Genomic DNA, 18,517 nt, shown 5'->3' on the forward strand with positions numbered 1-18,517 from the left:
GAGGAGAAGCAATGCGGGGTGATGGGAGCATGGGGATGCAAAGCCTCCCGAGCCCTAGGATTGATGCCGTGCAGGACTTTAGTGCCACTGAGCAACTGGCAGAGTTTGCCAAGTGCTTGCAGGCAGGGCTGCCCTGGGTTTGATATTCCTCATTTGGGCATGGCCAGGAACGAGCGTGTGTCCTTTGGCAGTTGTCCCTAAGAGAGTGAGACGCAACTGTGGAGAGGAAGGCACGGGAGAGAGTCACGGGCAGAGGCTTGTTTGCTTGCCCTGACAGGGAACAGGGTATTCGATGGGGGCCTCAGGACAGTATCCACAGAGAAAGCACTAGGTGTAGGAAGGAGAAAGGAGGTGTTTTATTTAATAAGCTGTTTTGGTTCTTTGAGGGGGTTTTGTTCTCGTGGTCTTGGTTATACATTTTCTGGTGGACTGAGAGGGCAAAGCTCACAGGTCGGAAGAAAGGAGCGTTAGTAGAAAAGCTCTTTTTCATGGAGTTTTACATCAATATATCTGTTCTTCCAGCTCCTTTGGGGGTCCTTAGAACCACTCCCCGGTGGGCCATGGGCCCCACAAATACAAGGCAGGGCAGGCAGTCAGGCACCAAGCAGCACAGCACAGGAACACCCAAGGCTGCTCCCACCAGCTGTCCCCAGAGCGGCAGTGCAGCATTAGCATGTCACGCATTGATTTCTTCAGCAGCACAAAAAATGCAGCATTAACGCTGCTGGGACCTGAACGACTGTTCAAAGCTGGCTCAGGTCTCCGCTCATGGCATTGCTTTGAGAAGAAGGACCCAGAAAGCACTCTGTGGTGCTTATTTCTTCCCAGCTTTGTTTGCTCTGGGTAATTACTAGCACACCAAAGGATATTAGCTCTGGATGTGAGAGTGCGGAGGGACTAACTGGTCTCAAATACCAACATTGTAGCTCATTGTAATTAATTAAATGTTGACATGATCCCCAACAAGCAAACCCTTCATTATACTCTATTAAACCCCTTGACACAGATGCCTGACTCATTGTCAGTCCCTCTAATTAAGATCAAATGCATAGAAATGTAGACATCACTGCATATGTGTGTCAAACCCCAGGAAAGATCTTGCAGCAGGGAATAAAGGTCTACTTCTATTCCCAATTAAAGCAGTTTCTGGAACAGACCAACTGTTTCCCAAACAGTTCTTGTACTTATCATGTCTGAAGACCCTCTGTGATATGATGATTTTTACAACTCTTCTATATTCAAGACCTACCGCATTTTGGAATGGAGTTTGCTAAGCATAGTCGTAGTTTGCAAGGATAGAAGGGACTGCTCTATCTACTGTGATTTAGAGATGATTGCAACCCTAATTGCCTTGTTCAATAATTTCTTCAACTTCCCTATTACTCAAAAACTGTTTTCTCCTTAGAAAGACACTCAGCATTAACTCAGGACTGCAAGTAATGGAGAACTCATGTCTCTAGTTATGCTTTTTCCAGTTGCTTTATATCCTTGCTATTAAAAATGACTGCTTTCTTTCCAGGGTAAATTTATCTAGTTATAACTTTAAGCCATTAATTTCTTCTATCATTCTAGGCTAGATTAAAGATACGTTTGCTATCAGAAACAACTTCCTCTGTATTTCACCATACTGCATGAACAAGTCGCTTCGGTTTCTCCTGGATAATGCCAATAGATGAAGATCTTTTCATCTTATGCTCTAAGTCAAGTTTTCCAGACTTTTGCATTGTCTCATAGAGCTCCTCAGAGCATTTTCTGGCTCCTTGGCTTCTTTTCTGCACTGTGGGCACCAAACTGGGACTTGATTTTCCATATGAGCAACCTGCATTTTTCAGTCTTCCTTGGTCTGGTTCATCTGTTCCTGTTCTTGGCTTTTTATGATCTGAGCTTGCATTATTATTACTAACACTCTGAAACACTACTCCTAGGTGGATCACGCATGCCTTCTCTCCAACAGCCTTGACAGCCTTTCTGTGAGGGAGGCAGCTGTAAGAGCAAGTCGTCAACTCTTACTGGAAGGAAAAATATCCCTGGAGGTATTTAAAAGACGCGTAGATGTGGTGCTTAGGGACATGGTTTAGTGGTGGAGTTGGCAGTGTTAGGTTAATGGTTGGACTTGATGATCTTAAGGGTCTTTTCCAACCTAAATGATTCTATGATTCTATGATACTCCTCTAAAATACCATTTCACCAAAATGTTCCCATGTGCTATTATTCAGGACAGGCATGAATACTGACCCAGAACTGACAGTATTGCTAATGTATACAGTACTGGGATTGATACTGAGAATCCTCATGTTCAGAAGATATTTTCATGCTTAATGCCCATGAGTTTAATGAGAGTTCAATGTGTATCTACCTTTAAAATCTGTGCCATAACATTTATGTTAGGCATCATCAGATGTCTTAACTTCACCCAGTATTACAAGATATTTGTCTCCAGGTACAAACAAGTGGATAGTCTTGAAGAAGCATATCACCACTGTTGTCTAAGATAGATGGTTTCAGCTGCCAGAGAAATTGTTCTTTTCAGCATTTTTAATATCTAGAGGCAATTGGTAGGGGGATCTGCACCTGTAGGGAAGCTGGGTCCTGTCTCACAGCAAATGTAGAGTCTCTTTACCCAGCCATAGATTCATTGCACGAGACAAGACTGAACATCTCTGTCTGCAGACCTGCTGACCGAGAGATCCTGGGGACCCACTGGGAGCCCCTCATTGGACCCCCAGACTCCCTGCCTTTAGACAACACTGTTGGTGGAAGTGCACAAGCAAAACAAGTTTTACATGGCATGGGGTTTTTTGTTCGCTTGACATCAAAGTCTCCTAAGAGGGAGGTGGCAAGTCAGAAACTAGTTGGTGATGATGGAAGAAGAGGAGATAATAACCACTTGGGATGACAGCAGTCTTGACAGGGGCTGTCCTCAAAAGCAACACTTTCCTAAGGAGGGGTGGCAAGTCCACTTAGGGTCACTTCCCTGGTACAAGAAGTGAATATGTGAAATTAGCATATCCGAAAGTTAATTAGAAGTCAAGGCCACAGCAAGAGAAGGAGTGCTTCTGAGATCCCATGGCTATCACTTCTGAGCAGTGAGTGAAGAGAACAGGAGGCAAAAAAGCTTGTTTATCTAATGAAAAGGCAAGAGAGGCAGGCAGATATCTCATGGGATGCACTCAAATTGCCACGAAAATTGAATGCAAATTTCCATCTTTTCCCTTTAGGATCAGAGATTTAAAAAGAAATAGAGGTAGGGCAGAGATGGAGCAGGAAGCATGTCAGTGGAGAATGAGCCTCATCACCATAATGAGGCACTTTGAGACACTCATCTCTTCTCAGCAGAGATCCCATTGCCCTGTGCAGGCATTTAAACCAGGCAATGAAGCAAGTTTCTTGCATTCTCTCTTCTGAAATGTCTCCTTAAAATGCCATGTGGCTGTAAAGCTTAAACAAAACCACCGTGATATGATGGTTGGTCTGCTGCTACAGTCTGGTATGATGGCTGGTCCTTCCCAGCATCTCTTTGTGCTTGTCCCAGGCTCAGCTCTGTGGCTAAGACAACCAGGCAGCCAGTTTTTGCCTCTTGTGTCATTTTACTTTCTATTCAGCTGTGACATGCAGGAGGATTGTTCGGATAACAGAAAATATCAGTAGTATGGTTTTTCTGAGCTTGTTACCCCTTCCCACTGACAGGTCCTGACACCATTGTGCATGGCTATATCATGCCACTGGATCTGCTGGAGACTGCTCCAGCCTGGGCATCGCAAGCTCTCTCTTCCCCGATGTGGCGCGACCCATGCAGTCTCTCCCATCCACACTGCCAGACGTATTGCTGGATCACAAATCCTGGGGCACAAACCTTGTGTGTTGTTGTGGGGGGCAGCGAACACCACCTTCAGGGACTGGATTTCCCACCACTCTGTGTTTGTACGGCACCTAGCACAAAGTGTCATCCCCCCATCACATCAACACTAGCAAATAAAAGGCATCGGGGTCAATTTGTTAGCCATGTGCCTGCCATTGCCACAACTAAACCCTCCCAAACAGAGATCTGCATGCAGGTAGATCCTTTGGCTCTGCTACCCACTGCACCATGACCACGCAAAAGTAATGCCAGGGTCCATGCTAATAGCCTGCGTGCTCCTTGGTCGAAATCTGGTCCCTTATCCTGTCCTTGTTCACTGTACCCACAGAGATACGGCTTAAGTGCGTCACTGCCGAATAACCAGATAAGAGATGTACAGCTGGTCACATCAGACAGATGACATGACCTTCCCTGTGGAGATGGGGGAAAGAACCGAGTAAGACAGATCCTTTGCAGGCAACCAAAGACTTCATGCCTTCAAGTTAAGGGCTTCAGGAACTGTCAGGAGTAATGAGGATGTTGTTATCTCACCATTCCTGTTATATTTTTGGAGCCCTGTTACACTGGCCTATTGTTTTCTGAGCAGGGGAAAATGTCTCTTTTTGAAGTGCAATGTTTTTAGAGCTTGGTATCAGCTGAAAGCTGGTTTTCAGGGCTGGGAAGAGACAGAGCAACTCTTTGCTATCTCGCCTGAATAATTCCAGGTTGGGGGAGAAGAAAGAAATATGATTTTTTTTTTTTAAGTTTCCCTTCTTGTCGCCAAAAAAAAAAAGCAGAAAGAAAGAGAAGGCAAGCGATGAGAAACTCTGCAGATTTTTCCATGAATGCTAAAGCCAGAAGGGCTGTGCCTTGGAGCTGGGTGCGGAAACAGGGCAGGCGTTGGAGGATTTTCCCCTCCAAGCCTGAAACGAAACAAGAAGTTGGCTGGCTGGTCTTGAATAACCTCTCCCAAGCCTGCAAAGCCAGTCCTGATTTTTCATCAGAGCTGAAAATATCAACCTCCCCCATCCTTTCTTCCCCACCCTTTCCTCCGCAACGTCACGGCACCCGGGTCCAGCGGTGCAGCTCTCTGGAGGATGCTGTTCAGCATCCTTCACAGCCGGCGACGCCAGGACGGGGGGCACGGGCTGCGAGTGCTGCGGTGCCAGGCTCCGTGGCTGGTGACGTGCTGTCTGCCCAATTGTGATATAAACAGAATGTCCTTGGGACCGGCATGGTGGAAACGCTCTGAGGAAGCTCCCACACCTCCCCTTGATAGTGTGTTTTCCAAACGCTGGCATCCCGCCACTAGCAAGTTCTCCAGACTCGGGGCCACCAGCATTGCCAGCAATCAGCTTAAGTAAACTTTCCACTGTAGAATCCTTCTAGATCAATGGTGTTATCTCTGTCTGGATCCTGGCGATGCTCACCCACCCAAGGCGCGTTCTGCTCACCCCATGCTGTAAGTTAAAGTCAGGACTCATATATTTTGCTCTGGGGGAGAATTCTTTCCTGTGTTGGGCCCAATGAAAAATTGCCTTTTTCCTTTGTGCAGCTCAGATCTGGCCTCACTGTACATAAAATGCCATGTGTTCCCAGCTGGATTCAGCCCTTCCAAGGCCTACCCCGCAGCCAAATCTGATCTACATATTTACGAGCTTGTAAACAGGACGGGGCGGGTGAGTTCACATTCTTAGAAAACCAAGTGCAGAGAAAAGAACTTCTGAGTTGGAAAAACAAAGAGTAGTCTTGGGTCCGACCCAGCAAACACAGTGGTTTTTCCAAGACTTGAATGACTTGCTTGAGAATCATTCCCCTCCACTCCTTTTCTAAAGGATTTCCCAAGCTTGCTCTTTAGTTGGAAAAAATACACGTTCTCAATGCTTCTGACCAGAGTGGAGAAGACAGCTTGATAGAATGGGACATTTTATCTTGGAGGTCAGCTGAAGCCAGGCTTCTGTTTGCAGTAGCTACAGAGGAATGGCAGTTACTTGTAAAGGGAGGTTTAAGGAAGCTATTAAAAGGTGTCACACAGAAGAAGCCAGTTGGAGTGCTCACTACAAAGTGCCATTGTGTCTGCCACTAAATGCAAGAACCAGTAGTCTAGAACAGTGGTTCCCAAACTGTGGTCTCCAGACCTTGATAGTCCGTGAAGGCTTGGTAAATGGTTCACAGAAAACCAGAGTATAAGGGAGCCAGCCAGCCTGCAAAAAATGATGAGGATTAAGTTTTTGGTTCAGAAAAGTTGGAGAATCACTCATCTAAAGCCCTCTGCTATGTCCATTCACTATTTATAGATACAGAAGCAGAGAGCTCTTTGTGTCAAGGGCTGAAGAAACATTTTTCTATCTTCTTCCAAAAAAAGCTTTGATGGCATTCCATAAAATATATGTGTCAAAGGAGTTATCACAGGGCTAAGTCACAGCAGTGCTTCTACTAACTTCCCCACCTTGCTGGAAAGGTTGTCATTGCTTCTCTTGTTATAATACCTAGGGTTTTCTCAGGTAGATTATTGTGGTGAATCTTCAACTGACCTTCCAGAGTTCTTCTTGGCACCTCTCTTCCTTGGTTATTGGGATTTATTCTTAGTTCAGTATGTATTTAATTAAGTTCTCTGCCCTCTATATACAATATTTTCATCTCTCTAATAATGCTAATGATCACAAAGTTCTTGTTGATTTTTTAGAGTAGTCCATGAAAGGAACATTTAACAAAGAAGATCATGCAGTGTTTCCTAATATCAATTAGATGTTACATTAGCGTGAGCTTTATTGGGAACCTGTCCCAACATTTGTCCCTTCCACAGTCTGCAATCTCCACCCAGCTGAGAGCATCAATTCTCCCCTCTGTTTATCCCAGGCTTTGAAAGCTAAACCCTGTACGATGGTTTCAGGGTATATCAGGAAAGTGTCTCAGCTAGCTGGTCAGTCATTGAAGTGCCTGGGCAAAATACTGAAACACAGATCCACTGGGTTGCCAATGGAAGCTCGCTGAGACCCCAAAGAAGTAGAAATTCCCCCATAACTCACATACCTCCTTTTACAGGGGGCTTTGGACAGACAGGAATGTGAGGCTATATTCCTAACGAACCCCACATTGAATTTTGGCTCCGTTCCTAAGAAATCCCATGTAAGAATTTACTTTCCTGACGAATCCTGCAGCCCATCACGAAGGGAATCGAAACCCGCAGCAGACACTGATGATAGTGATGTCCTGTATTGCTGGGTAGCTTCTGTTTGTGTCTCCTAAAAAGGGATCACTTGAAGCAATTCTTCATGTCACAGGGTGAGGAGAGGAAGACTTTTTGTTGTGGTGGAGACGACATACTGCGCTCCTAAACTAACTGCCACAAGACTCCAAAGCAAAGAGTTAATAGTAGACAAACTCCCTTGCTTCTCTCTGCATAAAAGCACTGAATTAAAGCTCTTTGTGGCCCTGACACTGACATGGCACAGCGCAGGTTTGCTTGGGTGATGGGTATGTCAAAGACCAAGGTAGTTTGTCACTAGTTGTATGAGATTCATTTTGCTGCGCTGGATTTGTGCTAGATTAAAAGCCAGACATCCAGGGCTCAATTCAGTAGTCTAAACACCAGTCTCTGGTGCCATCTGAACCACCCCACGGTTTCTGAGGCACCTGCATAGTTCTGGCTGATATGAGACGATTTACAGAGGACCCACACCCTTTTGAAACATTAGCAGTAGACCAAGATACACTGGGGTGTCTAAAATGGCCTCCTATGTTTAACCAACCAAGTCACACCAGTGAGACAGCAATGCAAGCATCAGGAAGCTAAGGCCATAGCCTCCTACTGCAAAGAGTTACGGTCCACCAAAAGAGAGCATTATGCAAGCCAGCTGTTAAGGACAAAGCTATCCAAGGCTGAGAAGTTACATGGTTTGCCATCATACTGTTTAAGGCACTGGTAAACTCACAGAGGACTTGGATGAGCAGCATCTTTGCTTATTATTATTTGCAGCCTATGCCTATGGTTGGATTTTTGCCCATGAGACATTCTACCTATGGCTTACTCCTGCTGCAGATGGCAGTTAGTCAGCTTGTCCGTGAGTACTTCCCTTCCCCAAGGGCTGGTCATGTTGGCTGCATTACCCAGAAATGTGCCCAAGATGCCATCGTGCAGAGCAGAGACTCCCAGGCTCAGAGGCAGCAAGACCTTCACGCTCAGGACGCTCCCGTGTTTGCAGAATGGAGAGCCACGAGAGTGCTCCTCTCTGAATGACACGCTGATTTTTGCATTGCCCTGGAGGGAACCTAGCAACCCCACAAGGCCATTGTGTTCATTCAGATCCTGAGCCAGATGGAAATTTTCTTTTCAGAGAGTGCTCCAAGCGTGTTTCCTCTGTTTAACCATCCAGGCAAGAATCTCACTGCGGTCTCTGCCCTGCTCACTCTAACATCAGCACGTGGATTCTAGTCTTCTTCCTGCTCAGACAGCAAGACAAGAGCTCTTGACATGCAACTCAGTTACCCTGACTTTTTCCTTCTCTCAGGAGACTTTTTTTTTTTTCATTTGCATCTGGCAAATAAGAACCTTCCTGATATCTCCCTTTGGATTTGCCAGATTAGCCAATCTTCCAGACCTTTTTTTTTTTTTCTCCCCAATTTTATTTATGTTCTTTTGCTGAGTCTCATGATTTTAAGATTTGTTTTAAAGTCCCCTTTGGGGCTGGAGTCAGCCTATTATCTGTGAATCGTTAAGGAATAGGCAGTTGGATACACATATAACTTTCCCAAGCATAAGAAACACTGCAAAAATATTACCTTTAAGGGAGTCTCTACCAGAAGCCAGATGAAAAAAGCTTACATCTTTGTCTTCTTTTTAATCTCGTGACTCACTTTCAAAGCCCATCTTCCTACTGACCCTGCCATGTTCAACATTGTCTGTGGCTCTGAATCTGCTGCCCAGCCCTTCTTCTTGGAGGATAAACCAAGCAGCTAAAAAGTGTTGAGGCGAGTTAATGCACAGCTTGGTTTGAGGGCATGGAGAGGATGATGTCTAAAAGCAAGCCTGGGGCTACCCTCTGTACAGTCCCTTTTCAAAAGTGAACTAGCCATGCTCTCATGCAAAGCATTTATGATGATGAGCTCGTCAGGGTGGCCCAGGGTCAATGGGCAGCAGCAGCCCTCAGAGCCCAGGTCCTGTCTTCATCACGGGCATGAGAAAGCTGATGGGCCAACATTGCCTTCCACAACATGCAAAGGAGATATTTGATCATGATCTTCATTCCCTCATGACAGCATTGCCTTAACCATTTTAAAAGCTTTGTTATAGAGTGAGCTTGGCTTGCAGTATCCAAGTCCAGGTGTGGTTTCAAAATCTCTTTCCCTTTCCTCTGCCTAGTCCTGCCTGAGTAGGGTCCCCACAGCTCCTCTTAAAATTCAAGAAGCAGGGAGAAACTCTCAGTCCTCACGCTGCTGGCATATATACTTCAAAAGGATGGTTTTGTCATCATGCCGCAGGGCTACAGAGTTGGAAAACAAGGGAATCCTTTCTTGGTCCTTCTACAGACCCAGGGCTCTATACATCTTTAGATCAGCCCCTGTGCAGTGGCAGGTCACAGTCCCTAGGGATAAATTAATTATTCCTTTATTATCCTGAGCAAGATTTTCTTCCTTCTAGATCCCTAAGGAAAGACGGAAGGCAATATATTCAGTTCAGGGCAATGAAGCTAGCAATGGTGCTAGCATGGGACATCTGGGTCCTTGGAGGGAGAATGCAATGAATATAATGACTTTCTGGGGGGTTTCTGCTGCTTCTTTCAGCTGTGTGTCCCCAAACAAAGGGTCAGTGCCATCCCAAGAAACTTGGCATGTTGAATCTTCTTTGGGCCCCCTCAGCTGTCTATAGTATCACATAAGCACATTCCCAATGGTATCCAGCAAATCATAAGTTTAACTACAACTCGCTCAGGAACCAAGCTAATTACTAGGGGTCAGCTATACTGCTAAAAAAAAAAAAAAAAAGAGAAAAAAAAGCCAGATTATGGTCACAAGCCCCCAGAGCAAGGGCTGTAGAGCAGATGAGCAGACTAAGTACTTTATAGCACCTGGTCCAAAGCCTCTCTCGGGCCCCATGCATTACCCCAGGGGTTCTATGACATAATTATTCTCTTGTGGGAGTTGTGAATCTCTGGAAGAGCAGGGGGGCTTCTGTGGCAGCCCACCAGAGTGGATCTTCGGTCTAAAACAGATGCTTTGCATTGCATGCCCTGTGATGTGGCATGAGGGCATATGGAGGTAATTAAGGGTGCAGAGCCTGCTGGGACAATGTTAGAGGACTGCATAGTCAAGTCTTTATGGTCCTTTGGGAATGGTCTCTGGAGTGAACTGTTCCCTGGACCAAATTTATCTAGAGAGGTCTAGCTGGACCACGCTAAGCAAATTAGCGCTGTGCACAATCCAAGACTTGAAATTACTTGTTAGCTTTCTGTTAGGTAACAGTGCAGATGTACCTGTGTGGCTCTTCACTATGTCAGCCTTCACCACTCTGTGAGGCTCACTGGTGAGATTCTTCCAGTGATGAAATTCCTATCCTGCACGGGAGAGAAACTGATGCACGGCAAGCTTTGGCAACTCCTCCTAAGAGAGGAGGAGACCACTAAATGCCAATGGCATTGAGGGTGAAATCCATCAGGAGTAACCTTGGATGCCCATGATGTGTTTGCCCATGAACCAGGAGTCTGGTTCCAATCATTTGACACCTAGTGTGATCCACCTGCCCAGTACAGGGTTACACTTAGGATGAGATGGATCACTCCATTCTCACTACAGAGTCTACCAACTAAACTATTGATGGTAAAAGGAGCCCAGGGACCTGCTCAGATACCTAAATTCCATTACATGATTCACAGAAGAGACCCACAATTTTCAGATAATTTGATGCCTCAGAAACATCCTTATGGCAATGACTCCCATCAGTAGTCCAGATTCATGGGATTGCTTTGAGAAAAGCTCCAGCGTGAGCTTTGAGGGCAATGAAGGGCAATTTCAGTCAAAGTCCTACTGATGTGCTGCAACTCAGAGGAGAGCTTTGGAGACATCACGAGGACCATACTGCCTAGAGGTTAAGGGACAGCTTTGGGGACCATGAATTAGACCAGTAAATGATCAGAGCAAGGCTCCGCTGCATTTCTTTTCTCTTACTGACAGGCAAACTGCACTGACACCTCAACTTTAAGATACTGCTTGAGAGCGTGGGTGTTTTTCAGAGCCTTTGACCCCCCCCCCCCGGCTGGTCTCTCCTGCCTTTGCAACCCCACCACCACCCCCAGACTAAACCATGTTTCCCTGAGCCCCACCACACCACAGGCTGCCAGCCCTCCCCATGGGGACCCTGCACATCAGATATGCACATCCCACCATGAGCTTTGGCATTGCCAGGGGTTCTCCAACCATCAACTTGGGACAACACAACACTGCCTAGAAGATCAGCAATGGGCCCGGGAGGGGTAGCTTCTGCCTGCTTTTCTTCTCAACCAGATTAGGGTGCAGAATTTGGAGCAAGCAGTCATGCCTACGCGCAGAAAGGCACGCAAGCAGCTCATTGGCGTGATGGAAGCTGTTGCTTATCTGTGACATTGTTTACGGGTTCGGCTGGAAGGCTCACAGGCCTGAGGAATTCCAGCCGATATCCCAACGCCATCGCCCTCCAGGGAAAACGCCGGAGTGACTGCAAACATGCTGTCCTCCTCCCTACGCCAAGCAGCTCTTGGATCCATCCTAGCAGGGCAGTGAACTCCTCCATCATTCCAAGACATGCCACCAGCTGCAAGGAGGTGTTAACCCTCTAGGGACCCTGATACGCCTACAGATGCCCAGTGGAAGTGGTCGATAGTGGATGGAGGAGAAGGTTGGGAAAGACTGGTTGGAAGCTGAGACTCCCAGTCCCACACATAGGCAGGAATCCTTGCTGATATCCAGTCCGTTCTTCCATAACTTGGCAGCTGCATCAGGGAGGTTGTCCATCATGGGGCCTGGGAAGGAGCTAGCAAGGAGGGACGCAGGCTGAGTAATGGGAAGAAAGTGGCAGCTTATGATTGCTTTGGAACAGATTTAATTAATCTAGTTTGTGAGAGCCAGAAAGAAAAGAAGGAAGAGACTGACCTTTTCTTTGGCCAGGAGAGCCCACAGTAAGCTTCAGCAGCTACGGTACCTCCTACATCAGGATTTTTCCTATACCAGCCGCAGTTCTCTTGACTTGCTGCTCTGACACAACCTGAGGGAGTCCTCAGACCCCTCCTGGCCTTTGAGGACATATTCAGGAGAGGCTTGGGTGATGTGACACCTGTCCCCACCACAGGTCTAATCCTATATATGGATTTCTGGAGCTTCCTAACTCAAGAACAGAGTGGTTTGCACCTTGGTAGATTTTTTCCTTTCCATGAGTTTGGCCAATCGTTTTTTAGCATCCACAGCCTCCTGCTGCAGGGACATCCACAGCTGAGCAACAGGCTGTGAGAAGAATCATCTCCTCTTCTTTGCTTTTAACCTACTACCCGCTCATCTCCATCTCCTGTGGAGCCGCTTGTAGTGGAAAAGGCAGTGAATAATAGTTCCCTGTTGACCTTCTCCATGGCATTCCACCAACACATGCAAGGTCCAACTGTCCATAACCTATTTTTGTCCAGGGGTGATTTCCCATAAAAGCCTACAGTGAAGCCCCTTGTCAGTGTGAACAATCCTGGTGGTCCTCACAGCAGTTTCCCACTCTTGGTGAGACAGCACTGGGGCATGACTTTGGCACCGTTTTTTTTTTACCCACCTGCTATCACGTCTGCAGCACTTTTGTGCCGAAGACTATTCAGGACATGCTGTAGAGCAGGGACCTTTTAAAACAAAGATGCCTCTGCCAACTGCGGCAGAAAGCAAGCCTGCTCACAGATTCTGGCTGCGTACTGGGAGCTGGGGCCAGAATTTAGATTGGACTCAGTCCATTTTCATTTGTGCATTTGTCTTTTTTCTTGTTTTGCTTTAATTTTTTGAGCGCTGAACACTGGGAACAGCAACTCTCCAAACAATCCAGTGATATCACCTTTGAGTGAGTCATGGGAGGGCAGGGTGGAGAAGTGCAGACAGGGAAAGTTCATGAGGTTGTGCTAGCTCAAACAACACAAAAAAAAAATTGGATATGTATTTGGATATGTGGAGAGGAGATTGCATCCACTAGCCACCCAACACAGGGTGTCACAGCATTGGGGAGCATGCCCATGGCTTCAGAGATTTGTACCTGGCTGGTTTTTCCCCAGATATAAGCAGGGTGACTATAACTACCAAAAAAAAAAAAAATGTGTAGGCGCGCACACACAGCAAACAAACACACGTGCATGTGCTGCACACACACACATACACACAAGCTGTAAGAACAGCAAATAAATTACTGTTTTGCTTTCACTTCATTGGCTCAAGTTTTGCACCACCAGAAAAATGAAATTCAATTTTCAGGTCATGTTTAGTCTGTGAGTCCAGTTACTTTGCACGGTGTGGGCAGGCTTTCCCTGAGCTCACCTGCAGCTTGCTTCATTTCTTAATGATTCTGAAGATAATTATCTAGGGCTACAACAGGACCTGCAGCCTTTGCTCAGACCCAGCTCTAGCACTAGGATTCAGACTTTGCAAGATGTGGAATGACCTTTTATAAAACAATGAAAGTTATAAAGGCCCCAAACGGACTTTCAAGCCCCCAGCAGTATTATTATAAAATTTTTATTTATCAGGAGAAGACAAAGTCCTCAGCAGGATCTCCGTAAGCCAACACGGAGCCTGCTCAATAAGGCAGTGGGAAATATGAAGGACAAGGCTCTGCATCCCACCCTACCTGGGAGCATCCTACACGGAGATACAACCAGGATCCTCCATCCACCAGGAAAGTGAGCATCGCCGGGTAGGGAGTCAGGGTGGAGAAGGGGGACCTCAGAGTTCTGTCCCTACTGCCCAGGCTGTCTCTGTGTTTCACATGTGGGTTTGGTTAGGTTGGATGGAGACTTCCCTGCTGGGAGCGTTACCTCCGAAAGTAGCAGTCCTGGTCAAGCAGAGCAAGGGCAAGCCAAGTCTCCGTTGTCCTCTCCTTGTGATGGCTCTGGGTTCCCAGATGCTCCAGCATGGCAGGGGGTTGCTAGATCCCAGTACACGTGCTGCACGTAGTGTCAGTGCTCACCACACCAAGACCACCCCGCGGGTAGATGTCCCCAAGGTGGGTGTCACCACCTCCTCCTTTGAAAAGCACACCAAGCTTTGCCGTGAAGTGTTGAGCTGGATGCCCAAGAGAGGTGTCCAGAGGGCTGATTTGGGGTGAGTAGGAAGAGGTCCTCTTTGAAACAAGACCAGGTTTCACAAACTTGTACTGTGACACAGGTCCTACAATATTTGGGTTTCCGGTTTTTTGATACTGCCGTGTTCCGGCTTTGATGCTTTTGGGGACAGATCATCAAAAAGTGCTCTTACATTGAGATATCAGGCTAAAGTGCTGGTGCATCACTCTGTGTTGCTATACCTGATGGTTTACTCCCATTTTCTATTTCTGGACCTTGGACACATCCGACTGTGTTTCCTGAGCTCTTCAAGTGTCCAATACTCAGTACTGTCTTCCACGCATCCTAATGACATCTACGCTCCTATACAGTAACTCTTACAAAGCCCAGTCCAAAAACCTTCCCTCTCTCAAAATGTTGTTGCATATTTGTGTGTATGAAAGCAAGAGCTAATTTCTTCCATTCTTCACTCATTCCTTAAATAAGACCCCGCAACATTTCCTTACGTGCAGCCTCCCACTGCCTACCAAGAGAGTCTGATGCTCCAACATGTGCAAAGTTACCAGCCAAGGACCTGTTCTGGGGACTCCCTGCCTAGTTTTGTTCATCCCAGAGTGATCAAATGAAGAAACTATGGATGCACTCAGTACACATCTCTTCCAAGGGGCACGCTTATTTGCATGGTAATGAGGATGGTAATGAGCCCCTTGTCTTCAGATGTACACAAGGTTCTAGTGGGTGAAAAACAGCCAAAGTTGAAATTCAGAGAATTCATAGCTTTTTCTTTCCAATTTGTATTTTTTATCTGGATGTAAAAGACAAAGCATGTAGTACAGAAACTGCATTGTGTAATGTACCACTAAACACTAGATATAAATTATTATTTTAACAACCACAGGCTGTTTAAGCAAGCACCAATCTCTTAAGTAGCCCGGCTCGAGGAGTAATTGCTAGTTCCATTTCTAAAGAGACCCTTCTTTTATTTGCTTTGTTACCATAGCTTTTTGTTTTCTTTTCCTCTCTCTATTAAAGTTAAAAAATGCTACATAAAGCTGCAGCTTCTCTGAGAACCCAGTGCACACTGCAAACAGGGTTCACAGCAACACCGTGAAAGAGTTTATGGTAATTAGCCCCTTTCTCCAGTGGGGAAACTGAGGCATGCAACCTCTCCCCAAGAAGGGTATGAGCAAGATTACATGCTTAATGAGCTCCTTCCCCTGTATTAGACCCAAATGCCGACACTGAGCTATGGCAGGGTCAAGCTGGGGCAACGCAATGTCTTAGGGCTGAGAGCCAGGGATCCCTTTGCAGAGAGCACAGGGCTCAGGTCCCTGGGCAGGACGGAGAGGGAGCAGCCTGGGAAGGAAAACAGACCCATCCGCTATTGCCAAGACCCGAGATTGAAGAGAGGAATTGACGCCGGGTTTGGAAAGCCACCGCTGGTCCACACTGCCCAAAGCATCGGATGGTGCCTGTGGGTCCAGGGTGGTGGGTTGGGGGCAGTGCGAGAAAGGGGGAAGGCTCAAAGCCATGGTGGGATGAAGAACGTAGGAGAGGGCACATGCGATGCAAAGGGGGATCGTCCCCAGCACCGCTGGGGTGTTTAAAAGCTCCTGGCTAAACACTCGGGGTTGGTGTTTCTGCTGTGGTTAGAATTGGATGGGGTGATTCAAGCAGCCTAGAGCCAACCTATAAAGCTTACCACTGTCCCAGAAAGAATAAACCCCTTTAATCAAAAAACAACCAAAGTGGGGTCATTGCCTCTACAAAACCTAACCCCGGTGTTACTACTCTGTTCAAAACCAGAGGCTAGAACACCAGCGGCTGCTCATTAAACTGTAAATGCCATTCATTTCCATGAAGGCCCCAGGTCTTTCCAGCACGGAGACGTCAGTCCTGCTTACTGTCCTTATTCAATGCCTCCTTCAGCACATACTGACATCCAGTGTGCACTCCAGTCCTACGACTTGGGTAGGACTTTGGCAGATATTTATGCTGAAAGGCTGCATCTGTGCTTTCCCTACCTAACCATCAGAAGATGTTGAGATCTTTCTTCACCCACATCCCTGTGATGGAGTAGCCCACGTAACTAATGCCGAGTCTGGCTGCAATTTCTGCACTTTTTAAGGATGAGTGTACAAAAGCTTTGCTGGAACCAGTGGTCTGGGTTTCCTGGATGATGGTTTTTCTCCAGCAAACAGCTTGGGGAGCTTTTATGTAGTGTCAGTCCCAAATTTCTGGCTCCTGGCACCTGTTTTACTGTTTTGACACTATGCTTTTGAATGCAGGGAAAATAATAATGATATCCAGAGCTAATGTTATTTACTAAAATACAAATTAACGCTCAGTCACATGGCGGCACGGTTTGTCATCCAGAGCTAAAATTAAAAGAAATTAAGGCTGAGTCAGAAAGTTATTTCAGATCTGAGTGGGGAAGGCTAAGTGATGGGGCCATGGGGGAGCAACACTGACATCTTCTGGCTGCAAAAAAAATCTCCGTTTTTTTCACCAAGAAAACCACCGTGAACCTCCAGCACAAAAGCATAAATAGGGGTTGGGGTAGACAAAAGAGTTTTCAAGTAGCAGGTACAAGATTGGAGCAGTGGATATTATCTGAGCCCAGCATAAGAGTCCAACTTAGCATCACTGCAAAATTCGAACAGAGGGTGTGTGACATTGATGACCCAAAATACACGGGTGTAGTAGGTGAAGGGCTGTTGCTCTTCCATCAGTGCAGGTGACAGGGCTGTAGCCATCCTTTTACGTTGCAGTGGTGAACTGTGCAGTGCAACATGTAGGAAGAGGTAGGCACCAAGAACCGATCCATGCAAACCAGCCGAGCAACAATTTTTGCTGTCTGATCTGGAACGGGACAGGGCCTGGCTGTCTTGTGCTGATAAACTAGGGAGGCATGGGGACCACTGAACCTGTTCCCCAAAATGATGGCCTCAGGTCCTGCTATAGGGTCTCAGAAAACAGCCTGGCCCCCACATATGGAAGATATCTCTTGGGTGCAAGTCTCCTGCATCAGTTCAGAGCAGGATGGCTGAACCCACAGTGAGGTAAACAGATTTGGCCATGGGGCTGTTGGATCCTGCACCAGGACTTTATCCTCTGGAGTGGATCCCATTCAAAACACAGTGCATGCTGGATTTGGTGGGGGGCAGGTGTTAGCGGGATGGTTATCTGGAGAGAGGTGTGCCAAAAATCCTCCATCCCCACCACCCCTCAGACTTGCGTAGCTCCTGCAACAATTAACAGCCTCCCTCCAAGCTGTATGGACTTGCCACGATGGCTCACAGCTGTGTTTGAGGGTCCTGGGTCCATTGCTAGGAGCCTTTTTGCAGCAGGGGCTAGGATGCTTCTGCCAAAGACATAGTATTAGCCATCATTATCACTTTAGGGTCGATGCCTTGCAGTCCTGCAGTGGCCAGATCTTCAGTCTAGTGGCAACGGCATTGCTAGCCAAGAACCTAATAGCAGAATCAAACCTTCAGCCTTTACTGCAGGTCTCACCTCTTCCAGACTGGGCTGACCACCACCTTTGCTGCCATGTGCTGCCATACCCTTCCCCTTCTTCTAACCATATTTCTTTTAATCTCTTCCAAGGTTCTTTCTTCCCATCTCTGAAGCCCTCTGAAATTGTCTTCAAGGTCATCTTCTGGCTGGGATACTTCAACAGCTGCGTGAACCCCATCATCTACCCGTGCTCCAGCAAAGAGTTCAAGCGAGCTTTCATCAGGCTGCTCAAGTGCCAATGCCACCGGAGAAGACGGCCCATCTGGCGCGTCTATGACCACCACTGGCGAGGGGCCTCTGTGAACAGCTCGGTGCAAGACTCCGAGACGGACCTGAGGCCCAGGATTAACACCCTGAACAGCTCGTTCATATTTCACTCCTCCTTGCAGGAGAGAGCCAGTAAGAGGCGAACACTCAGCTTTAAGGGCTGGAAAATGCTCACTCCTTTCCAGAAACCAGCATCCACCCAGCTGAAGGAGAAGATGAACAGCCTTTCCAACAAAATCCGGGGTGGCTCCAGCAAAGGGGGGGTGACAGCCACCTACAAAACAGAGGTGGAGTCTGTCTCTATCGGGATCCCTCATGACTTCACGGAAACCATCGACTATCAAACCTATGACTTAACAGACTGCTGCGGGCTGCGAGAAACAGATATTTGAAGCCGCTAGGACAGCTGTCGATGGTTTCTTTAGAGGTATCTAGCAGAAACGTGAAGGGATACCATTTATGGGTCTGTCAGGCAGACTGGAAGCAGCAATCAGGTATAAAATGCAGTTGCCCAAAGGTTATACAAGCATCCCCCACGCAGAGGTCAGCCCCTTCTGTGGGATTATGGGTTCCTCAAATAAAAGCCAATGGCATATCCCATTTTAATGAGCCACAGCAGGAGGGG

General features: G+C 46.9%; 1 protein-coding gene across 1 annotated transcript in view; it reads left to right on the plus strand.

Annotated features, from left to right (window-relative positions):
* ADRA1D (adrenoceptor alpha 1D) overlaps positions 1-18,284 on the plus strand; it is a 46,116-nt gene extending 27,832 nt beyond the window's left edge. The window contains exon 2 of the mRNA XM_010580748.1: positions 17,716-18,284. Coding sequence (XP_010579050.1) covers positions 17,716-18,284 — 569 coding nt within the window. The remainder of the gene's footprint in view (positions 1-17,715) is intronic.
* Positions 18,285-18,517: the final 233 nt, after the last annotated feature.

The sequence above is a fragment of the Haliaeetus leucocephalus genome, unplaced genomic scaffold (assembly GCF_000737465.1).
Source record: "Haliaeetus leucocephalus isolate CR32 unplaced genomic scaffold, Haliaeetus_leucocephalus-4.0 Scaffold741, whole genome shotgun sequence".
Lineage (NCBI taxonomy): Eukaryota > Metazoa > Chordata > Aves > Accipitriformes > Accipitridae > Haliaeetus > Haliaeetus leucocephalus.